This window comes from Lactuca saligna, chromosome 9 (assembly GCF_052625555.1).
Source record: "Lactuca saligna cultivar CGN05327 chromosome 9, ASM5262555v1, whole genome shotgun sequence".
Taxonomy (NCBI): domain Eukaryota; kingdom Viridiplantae; phylum Streptophyta; class Magnoliopsida; order Asterales; family Asteraceae; genus Lactuca; species Lactuca saligna.
The window spans coordinates 102,939,877-102,951,556 of record NC_136425.1 but is presented as its reverse complement, the minus strand read 5'-3'; the positions used below and the strand labels follow the sequence as shown (position 1 = coordinate 102,951,556).

Below are 11,680 nucleotides of genomic sequence, written 5' to 3'. Positions count from 1 at the left end.
TGTTGGGTGTACTCAGGTGAAGGGGACTACACCATGCGTAAGGAGGAGTATGTGTAGTGTACTGCGAGGCTGGGATCGGTGTGTGAGACCTCGTACCTAGTACGTTGGGTGTACGAGGGTTAGTTTGAAACCCTAATTGTTAGGGATGTACCCTATATAAGCTTAATGTTAGTCCCTTTGGTTCATTTCTAAGCTAGCCTCCACACCCTAAAAACCCTAAATCGACCTTATAGCCTCTTGGTGGTATTCTTGAGCTCTTGGAAGGCATTGGTGCTCATTTTTACCCTTGGGAAGGAAAGAAGAGAAGCATGAAGTTGTTTTACTTGTTAAGAAAGCTTTGGAACCAGAATCATTATCTTGTGGGGAAGCTTTTTTATGTAGCAAGTTTTCATCTTGGATTAAATAATCTCAGAGTGGTTGATTTGACCATATTGTGCAGCTCTTGTTTGAGTCTAACCGTTGCAGGGATGGATCTTATACTCAAAGGATTATATGAGCCTTCACACAAGTATAGGTGTACTGCAACAGTATATGGGCAGTGATTTTGGGTTCCCCATGGAAGCCTTAAAGGTTGGAAGTGTTTTGTTTTGTATGGAATTTAATGTGGAAATGGCATGGTAGTGGTTAAGCGTGGGCGGTCTATCGGGGAGTCATACCAATTTGAGATTTCAGGTTTCGGGATAGGTTGAAGTGGTTTTCTACAAGTGTTAAACGTTCGTTCTTCTTCGGGTTAGGTGAGTGCTGCTAGGGTTGGTTTCGGTTGCCTTGGGAAGTGTGTGGTATTCTCGAGATTTTGGTTGTGTTGCTCATGATGTTGGCGTGTTGGGAAAGGTAAGGGCTGATTTTGAGGAAAAAATATAATTTAAGTGAGGGAGAGTTGTAATGCCATGTTCTAAATCGTTACCCATTTGGGTGTGGTTGATGAAATGCAGATGTTTCGGGCATTCAGATTTGGGTTTTGGAGCCAAGGGTTATTTTGGTAAATGGCAGTGGGCTTTTATGGAAATTGGATTTTGTGTTTAGGTAACTTTAAGTCAAGTATGAGTAGATAATAGTGTTGAGATTCTCGATACCATTTCATGGATATAAGGATGGTCGGAATCGGAGTTGTATCAAAGAATTTGCGGCCTCTAGAATGAATTAGTGTTTACGGGAAGATCCTAGTATGCAGGGCGTACTCAGGTGAAGGGGGCTACGCCATGCGTAAGGAGGAGTACGTGTAGCGTACTACGATGTTGGGATTGGAGTGCGAGACCTCGTACACTGGGTGTACAAAGAGTATGCTAGGCGTACGAGGGTTAGTTTGAAACCCTATTTTTTAGGGATATACCCTATATAAGCTTATTGTTAGTCCCTTTGGTTCATTTTTAAGCTAGCCTCCACACCCTAAAACCCCTAAATCAATGTTATAGCCTCTTGGTGGTGTTCTTGAGCTATTGGAAGGCATTGGTACTCATTTTTACCCTTGGGAAGGAAAGAAGAGAAGCTTAAAGTTGTTTTTATTGGTAGGAAGCTTTTTGAGGTATCAAGTTTGCATCTTGGTTTGTGTATGATTAGATCTCTTCATGACTAGTTTATTATGATTTCGGTCTCCTTTTTGGGGTTATGGATGAGTTAAGTTGATTTTATCCTTTCAGATCTGAGTTTGTTTTGATATCCTTAAGCATAAAGGTGCAAGATTTATGTGTATTATGGAGTCATGCATGCACTAAATCAACCATTAAGTCCCATTTAAGCTTAAGAGCTTCTTTTAGCCATGTATGAACGTAAAGTTGCCAACTTTACATGGTATTCCAGCTCAAGGAGGTCAAATCTGTGTTTCTGAAGCTTTGTCTTAATGGATTTAGTGAAAATCAAGTTTGGGCTGAATAAGGGTGAGTACGCTAGGTGTATAGTACGCTTAGCATACAAGCCTTCAAGCGAGTACGCTAAGCATACATGCCTGTATGCCCCACATACTCGGTCTGAGTGTGCTTGGTATGTTAAGGCTTCGGTTTGGGCTTGGTTGCTTGGGGATTTTTGTTGGACCATCTAAGAAAATGTGTTTTTGATTAGAAAATTTTAATGAGCTTTAGGGTAAGGCCCATGTGAGGGTATGGGCCTAATTTTGAAAATTAGGCCATAAGTGGGCTTTCGATGGTTATTGGTTGTGGGCCTTTATGATTGGGATTTTGGGATTTAGTCTTAGTTCAAACTAGGGGAAGGGTAAAATAGTCTTTTTACCCCATATATGGACTATTGGATTTGGTTTGGAACCCAATTGTTAATTGGGTGTTATTTGTTTGACAGCCCGAGGATTCTAGTGAATCAACAGCCAAAGATTTATTTGTTGGTTCAACTGTCGATGTGAGTCTCCTCACTGTTCTATATGTCGAAGGCACCAATGCGAACCCATTTGGTTTATGTATTATAGGAAGACTAGAGGGTGACCCTTGGCATTTGCATGAAAGACCGTGAGGTGGCTCCTGGCAGATTTGTATGTGAGACCAGAGTTTGGACTCTAGCAGTTAAGTAAATAAGTAGATGTAGATTAAATGTAAGTTGTCTTTGTGATGCATGCATGGAAGACCAGGAGGTGGCTCATGGCATTTGTCTATAAGACCCATGGTTTTGGTCCCCGACTTGGCTAGGAAAGACCATTTTACGGCTCGTGGCATAATGGCAAGATTATGGTTGACACATAGCACCTCCTATTGACTGTTGGATATGCATGTCAAGTTTGGCTCGTATGTTTTGTATGTTATGTGGTATTTGTGGAACTCACTAAGCTTTGTGCTTACAGTTTATGGTTTATGGTTCCAGTTACTTCCGGTTTGAATGGGAAGGGCATGGCTTGATCGAAGCACACACACCTATGTTTTTCACAACTCGTGATTTTGGGAATGTACTCTGATAATTGTTTTTATTTGAAATACTTTTAAATGTTTAAATAGAGGATAAATGGGTGTTTTTATTATATTTAAAAAAAATGAATTTTTATACCGTGATTTCCAGGATGTTACATTCTAAATCTTCTTCAAAAAATCATCCTATCACTTAGGAGCTAGATTATGACATACCAAATTTAACAAATAAGTTTGATCAGGTATCAATTCCATTAACATATGAGCAATGATGCATTTTTGATGATATCATGACTGCAATTTAGAATAATAAATGAGGTGTTTTCTTTGTCTGCAGTTATGGTGGAACATGTAAAACCTATATTTGGAAGACATTATCTTTTGTAGTTAGATGTAATGCTGAAATTATTTTAAATGTTGCTTCAAGTGGGACTGTTTCTTTATTATTAACTGACGACGGGACAACACACTCACAATTTATAATTCATTTGGTTCTCTATTGAGGATTATGTTTGTTCCATAACACCCGATGGTGAACTCGTCAACTTATTACAAAAAAAATAAAAAATAAAAAAATACGCATTGATCATTTAGAATGAAGCACCCATGATTCATAAAAATGCATCTGAAGCTTTATATCGAACTTTGAAAGATATATTTTAATGTCATAATCCTAGAAACTCAAATTTGCCATTTAGAGTAAAAGTGATTGTTTTTAGAGGAGATTTCAGACAAATTCTACCTATTATCCTAAGTGGTAGCAGACAAGACATTGTTAACGCTTCTTTAAGTTGATCATACTTATGGCAACAATGCAAATTCCATTAACTAACCAAAACCATGAGGCTAACTATCGGAAGCGATGCATCTACTATTCAATAAACAATAGATTTTGCAAAATAGATTTGGATATAAGAGAAGACAAACTTGGTGGTTCTAACGATGACGAAGCGAATATTGATATTCCATGTGATCTTCTCATTAATGATTTATGTGATCCTATAGGTTCATTAATTGAGTTTCTATATCCTTCAATTCTTGAATATTCCAACATTCCAGGATATTTTCAAGAAAGAGAAATACTTGCTCCAAAAAATGAAGTTGTCGGAAAAATAAATGATTGATTGCTATCATTATTTCCATGAGATGAAATCGAATATTTAAGTTCAGATAAACTATGCCGATATGAGTTTTTTCATGATCAATTTGATGGCAATATATACTCACCTGATGTTTTAAATGGTCTTAAAGTCTTATGTCTTCCTAATCATAAGTTAGTTTTGAAGTCATGGTTCCAGTTATGTTACTTTTTAAAAAGATGATGTCATAAGATTTTTGTTTTAATGAGCTTTAGGGTAAGGCCCATGTGAGGGTCTAGGCCTAATTTTGAAAATTAGGCCATAAGTGGGCTTTTGATGGTTATTGGTTGTGGGCCTTTATGATTGGGATTTTGGGATGTAGTCTTAGTTCAAACTATAGGAAGGGTAAAATGGTCTTTTTACCCCATATATGGACTATTGGATTTGGTTTGGAACCCAATTGTTAATTGGGTGTTATTTGTTTGACAGCCCGAGGATTCTAGTGAATCAACAGCCAAAGATTTATTCGTTGGTTCAGTTCTCGATGTGAGTCTCCTCACTGTTCTATATGTCGAAGGCACCAATGCAAACCCATTTGGTTTATGTATTATAGGAAGACTAGAGGGTGACCCTTGGCATTTGCATGAAAGACCATGAGGTGGCTCCTGGCAGATTTGTATGCAAGACCAGAGTTTGGACTCTAGCACTTAAGTAAATAAGTAGATGTAGATTAATTGTAAGTTGTCTTTGTGATGCTTGCATGGAAGACCGGGAGTTGGCTCATGGCATTTGTCTATAAGACCCATGGTTTTGGTCCCCGACTTGGCTAGGAAAGACCATTCTACGGCTCGTGGCATAATGGCAAGATTATGGTTGGCACATAGCACCTCCTATTGATTGTTGGATATGCATGTCAAGTTAGGCTCGTATGTTTTGTATGTTATGTGGTATTTGTGGAACTCACTAAGCTTTGTGCTTACAGTTTATGGTTTATGGTTCCAGTTACTTCCGGTTTGAATGGGAAGGGCATGGCTTGATCGAAGCACACACACCTATGTTTTTCACAACTCGTGATTTTGGGAATGTACTCTGATAATTGTTTTTATTTGAAATACTTTTAAATGTTTAAATAGAGGATAAATGGGTGTTTTTATTATATTTAAAAAAAATGAATTTTTATACCGTGATTTCCAGGATGTTACATTCTAAATCTTCTTCAAAAAATCATCCTATCACTTAGGAGCTAGATTATGACATACCAAATTTAACGAATAAGTTTGATCAGGTATCAATTCCATTAACATATGAGCAATGATGCATTTTTGATGATATCATGACTGCAATTTAGAATAATAAATGAGGTGTTTTCTTTGTCTGCAGTTATGGTGGAACATGTAAAACCTATATTTGGAAGACATTATCTTTTGTAGTTAGATGTAATGCTGAAATTATTTTAAATGTTGCTTCAAGTGGGATTGTTTCTTTATTATTAACTGACGACGGGACAGCACACTCACAATTTATAATTCATTTGGTTCTTTATTAAGGATTATGTTTGTTCCATAACACTCGATGGTGAACTCGTCAATTTATTACAAAAAAAAAAAAAAAAACGCATTGATCATTTAGAATAAAGCACCCATGATTCATAAAAATGCATCTGAAGCTTTATATCGAACTTTGAAAGATATATTTTAATGTCATAATCCTAGAAACTCAAATTTGCCATTTAGAGTAAAAGTGATTGTTTTTAGAGGAGATTTCAGACAAATTCTACCTATTATCCTAAGTGGTAGCAGACAAGACATTGTTAACGCTTCTTTAAGTTCATCATACTTATGACAACAATGCAAAGTCCATTAACTAAACAAAACCATGAGGCTAACTATCGGAAGCGATGCATCTACTATTCAATAAATAATAGATTTTTCAAAATAGATTTGGATATAAGAGAAGACAAACTTGGTGGTTCTAACGATGACGAAGCGAATATTGATATTCCACGTGATCTTCTCATTAATGATTCGTGTGATCCTATAGGTTCATTAATTGAGTTTCTATATCCTTCAATTCTTGAATATTCCAACATTCCAGGATATTTTCAAGAAAGAGAAATACTTGCTCCAAAAAATGAAGTTGTTGGAAAAATAAATGATTGATTGCTATCATTATTTCCATGAGATGAAATCGAATATTTAAGTTCAGATATACTATGCCGATATGAGTTTTTTCATGATCAATTTGATGGCAATTTATACTCACCTGATTTTTAAATGGTCTTAAAGTCTTATGTCTTCCAAATCATAAGTTAGTTTTGAAAGTCAGGGTTCCAGTTATGTTACTTTTTAAAAAGATGATGTCATACTTATGTCTTTAAGATGATGTCATAAGATTTTTGTTTTAATATATATTAAAGATAACATAATTATTGATATGCTTATTTAATGAGCTTTTTAAAAAAAAAAACTAAACAAGTTTGAATTTTGAAGCCAAAAATTATAAATAAGAGAGTTAAATTATGAACAATATTAATTAGGGTTAATGATGACATACATTTTCAAAAGATGTCTTGAAGGAGATGCTTGCTTCATTTTGTAGAGATTTGTGTGAAGCTAAAACTGATGTGTGATAATTGGAGATGCAAGGAAGAGGCAACACGCAAATTCTAATAATACATGACCAAAAAATCACCTTATGGTGCTACATTCTGTTATGAACACACGAAACATCAATTGGAGCACAACCATTGACATGTGGACGAAGAGGATTAGAGAATTATGGTTTAAGAGAAAAAAAAATAAAGAAGAAAAATAGGCGACTATTCATGTTTCTGGCCAGATTCATGGAGAAACTGATATTTCATATATAAATAGAATAATATGCTTCAATTGATAACATAATTGCTGATTTTAGAGATTCTATAATTAAATGTAATTATGCTCGAATTGTGAAATATATTTTAGAAAGTATGAATAGATTCTATAATTAAATGTAATTTTGTTTGAAATATAATTGCTAAATTTAACGATTCTATAATTAAATGTTTGAATTCTATTTGGAGAAGATGATGACATTAATTTGATCTAATGATGGAAATCATATGATTGAGATACCATCAAGGGTCATGATTGTTTCATTGGTGAATTAAAGGTTCTATTTTGATAATATTTAGAGATGTTTACACCTAATGTTTACACAACTCAACTCCTATAATACTCTACAATCTATATAGCAATAATATATTTTGTTATTAAAAAAACGGATGTTGCACATGTACAAAATTAACAACCAAAAAATATATATATATATTGAGCTTATACACATAAATATAATGTAACCCTCAAAAATTTGTATTGAAACAAGACACTAAATAAGTACTGCTTTTGATGTGAGTGGTCGATTGATCATGTCATGGATCGGTCCCAAAAAAAAAGACAATACAGAGCCCAAGAATTGAGCCCAACGATATGAATATACACTAGAACTTTCCATCAAAGTTGACAGTTTGCAACCAAAAAAAAAAAGGAAAAAAAAAAATCCCAGGCAGGAAATGGCGAACATACTACGACGTGGTTTCGGAGGTGCCCGGTGCCGGTGGGATCATGGATCGGTGGTTGCTGCGGCGTTGGGGAGGAGATCTTGCATGTCTGATGCTTTGGTGGAAGTCAAACCCGGTGAAGTTGGAATCATCTCCGGCATCCCTGAAGAACAGCTTCGGCGAAGGGTCTGTTCGTTATCACCTTCGTTTTAATTATTAGAATTGCACTCAATTTATCATACCTTTTTACTCAGAACATGTTTACCTGTAGATATAGGCATCATATACTTACTACTCTTCGCTCAATTGAGAGTTATGTGATTGATATAATCATAAATCGAAAATCCGTGAAGATTTATTCAATTTGAGGCCTTACAATAGCAAAATTACATCAACGTAGAACTATTTGTGACAGATATTTTGTATTTTGCAAATTTTGGAAGGGATTTTTTGTCGGATTAGGCATCTGTTTGTCAAATTGGTAATGCGCCCTGATTAGTATTCTTCATTCTCATCTAACAACCATGTCAAATCCTAATCATTTGTTACGCTCCAAACAGTTAAATTCACAGAATTTTTTTATGTTAAATTCTTCATTCTCATCTTAAGATCCGCTTCAAACTTCCCTAAACTGCTTGAACTTTTTAATTATGCATTTCAGGTCTTGATTTATTCACCTGCGCGAACTGCATCTCAACAAGGCTCTGGCAAAGTCGGAAAGTGGAAAATCAATTTTTTATCAACACAGAAGTATGTATTTAAGAATATGGATATCTCTCCTATTCTAATTCACCTATAATTCTTGATATATGACTTTAATTAAACCCTAAACCCTATTTTAGGTGGGAGAATCCATTAATGGGGTGGACATCGACTGGAGACCCGTATGCTAATGTTGGTGAAGCGGGACTCAGTTTTGAAAGTGAAGAGGCAGCCAAGGCATTTGCAGAGAAGCATGGCTGGGAATATGTGGTATATATATATGCTCTTATCATTCTTCTTTTACTCAAAACAGAAAAATATAAAAGAGTATAATTGGTTGATAAATGTAAAAAATAACAATTTACTTTTGTTGATATGTTTATTATTCAATCCTACTTTCATTTCTGTTTTGTTACATTATACTTTGAAAATTCCATCCAATCATAGCAATGTCAATTTTAATGATTCTGTAGATTTGTGAAAGTATTATAAGAGAAAATGAACATACAACGCTGACATATCTTGTATCGTTTATACAGGTCAAGAAGCATCACACTCCCGTAATCAAGGTGATATTGCAAAATCAATTTCTTTTTTAAAATTATGATTAGTTAAATTGTTATACATAAATTTCTAAAACGTTTTTTGCTTTTAGATGTTTGGTATTTAAAAAAAGTAACGTGTTTTTTCATGTTTTCAAGAATTTCGACTTCAAAGAAAAGCCCAAAAACCAAAAATAAGTTTTTAGCTAGAAATCATTTTTTTTTATTGCATAGATTGGATGATAGCTGTAGCTGACTTCTTTTTCGATCTTCTCTTTCTCTCACTGCAGGCTAAAGCATATGCAGACAATTTCAAATGGAAAGGGCCACCAAAAATGGACCAAAATTAGAACTCCTCATATTTCTAGCTACTACTTTCAGGCTTTCTGAAATAAAAAACTATCGAGAAAAATAAAAGCTGTACCCTTTTTGATGTAACAAAAAAGTATTTATCATCATCCTCTAATATAATTATAATTTATAATATATAATATATATCTACTTTTTATAATCTAATATAATATAATATAATATACACCCTACATAGATACTGTCCTTTGACTTTGACTATATCAAGTCTCTTTCAGACTCCGAAGCTTTGAGTTTGAACCTCCATGCGAATGCATAGTCCTTTGATTCACATGTTAACCTTTTCGCATCACCAAAAGCATTCACCGAATTCTTCTTCCCATTCACTCCCCATTCGATCCTCGCCCAACACGAAAACCCACCTGACGAAATTGAAATTCGATTCCGACCATCGGAATCCGTCAAATTAAGCACCACCTCGCCGCAGATGCTCTTGCATGTATCGCTGCCGGTCATGACGGAGTCGAGCCACGGGCACTCCGGTTGCCCTACCATCTCCTTGTAGGCTGAGTTCACTAGCCGGACTTTGTGGTTGGAGTCGGAGACGAAGGCTGGGAACACCTCTGATTCCAATTCTTTCTCCACTTCCTCTGCTTTTTTTAGTCCGGTCGACGGCGGCGACGGAGACGGAGACGGAAACCCGGTGTCGTTTTTTATGGTTTTGATACTGACGGTGGAGGAGATGAGTCGGATTGGCCTTGGGGAGATGATGTTTGTGGTGGGTTTTTGTAATTGTGCGAGGAGGTCTTTCTCTTCTGGGATTTCCGCCGCCGTGTTGAGGTCGATGACATTTGGTTGCTGCATGTTGTGGTGGTGGTGGGGTGAAGAACAAGGGAGGAGAGGGAGGGTGACGAGGGTGGGGTGGGTGGTCGGAAAATTCGGAATCGGAGCAAACCCTTGAATTGATAGGCTTCTAGGGGTGGTCGGTGCAGGAGCAAGCCCTTGGAGGAGAGCCCTCGGTCTTTTGAAAGCAGGCGGCGGCGGTGGTCCAAGCGACGTCCGCCCTCTCTTCCTGGTTCTCGTCGGCCTTGACTGCAAATGAGGCCAGATGTTTCTCAGGTAAGGAGACTGCCGGATGGTCGGAGACATTGCCGTCGGCGATGAGGAGGACCCAGAAACTGAACCAGAACCAGAACCAGATCCCGATCCCTCCGCCTCACATCCACCACCGCCGCCGCCATTCGGTCTCGGTGCTATTGGCCGGTACCTGGCCATGATTTGGGCGGTTTTGGCGGTGGAGTTGTAAGGATTCAATGTCTGCAACATTTTTTTTTTTCCGGTGGGTTTGATTTTGGAGTTTTGAGTTTTGATTTGGTTGGTGAATGGTGAGGATGTGAAGGAATGAATGGAGGGTTTGTTTTCTTTAAGGGTGAAGGTAGGCCAATAGGATTAAGGCAACATAAATAAAAGAGAAAAGGAGAAGGTGACACTTGGAAATGTAATGTGGGTACGTGTTTTCTAAAACTTACACATGCCTTCATACTCTCACTCTTACTCTTCTTTTCCTTCGGTTACATAAATTACACTCTCATCGCATCCATCCAACCAGATTACAACACCACCACTTTAATGTTTCTTCATTAACTCCGTACATGCATTTTGTCAATACTTTCAAAAAAAAAGGAAATCTAACTTTTTACTAATTTTTTTTTGTTAACATTTGTATATCCATCTTGGATATAATCTCATACCAATTTTGATTGTGAAAAGACAAACAAAATCATAAAATAAATAGATAATGAAATGTGATTTAGTTTTTGGTATTTGAAGAAACCAAAAATTAAAAAAGAACCAAAATGGAAGACCCAAACAAACATTGTATATGGTTAGTTATTTGAAAAGTGATTTATATTTCCACTTTCCATTCCACTTGTCGTCATGATCCTATTGTAAATTAAAACGAATGAAATTGTAAACATGAATGAGAGTATAGACATTTTTTGTATAGTAAATTAATTACTTTAGAATGGAAATGTATTTTATAGGTGATATCCTTGACTAATTTGTTGATGATTGAAGCAAACATCGAAAGATTGAGAAAGAAAATTGAATGATGGAACAAATTAGTTTCCGTGGGTAATAGAAATTATTTTATTTTATTATTATTATTTATTTAAAATTTGGTTTTGGTTTTTTAGACAAAAATATTGAAGTGAAATGGGTTCACTGATACTTGAGAGGGTAGAACAAACAAATAGAGAAACTTGTCAAAAGAATTCGGGATAATGACTTAGTGTAGAATCTAAGAATCGAGTTTGAATATTAATCAGAGTTTGAAATCAGAAATGTATGTAAGACTGAACACCGATGTAAATAAGATCTTGATTCAGCTCAATATTACACTTTAGGTTTACAGAGTGCAAAAGTAGACAAGACTGTAAAAAATCTTATGTAACTCTAGTAAAGACTCCAATTTATAGGAGAATAAAAGCGTACAAAAAATATACTAAGGACTAGCACATAAGCTTCGAATAATATGCCTTGGTAAAATAGATAACAGAACATACGAAGAGTACATATAAGACTTCGACTCTTTACAACCAAACTATCCTTACAATCTCCCCCTTTGTAAACAGAGTTGAAGACTTCAGTTTGTAAGCAGTTGAA

At 36.0% G+C, this 11,680-nt stretch overlaps 2 protein-coding genes across 2 annotated transcripts; one reads left to right on the top strand and one right to left on the bottom strand.

Annotated features, from left to right (window-relative positions):
* Window positions 1-7,411: 7,411 nt before the first annotated feature.
* On the top strand, window positions 7,412-9,162 carry LOC145018708 (NADH dehydrogenase [ubiquinone] iron-sulfur protein 4, mitochondrial-like). The gene is made up of 5 exons (XM_078976565.1): window positions 7,412-7,646; window positions 8,122-8,210; window positions 8,303-8,432; window positions 8,702-8,731; window positions 8,995-9,162. Exons 1-5 carry the CDS (start codon window positions 7,473-7,475, stop codon window positions 9,052-9,054), a joined length of 483 nt encoding a protein of 160 aa, XP_078832691.1. The 5' UTR covers window positions 7,412-7,472; the 3' UTR covers window positions 9,055-9,162.
* Window positions 8,999-10,514, bottom strand: LOC145018707 (uncharacterized). The gene has a single exon (XM_078976564.1). It carries the CDS (start codon window positions 10,337-10,339, stop codon window positions 9,272-9,274), a length of 1,068 nt encoding a protein of 355 aa, XP_078832690.1. The 5' UTR covers window positions 10,340-10,514; the 3' UTR covers window positions 8,999-9,271.
* Between the last annotated feature and the right edge of the window lie 1,166 nt (window positions 10,515-11,680).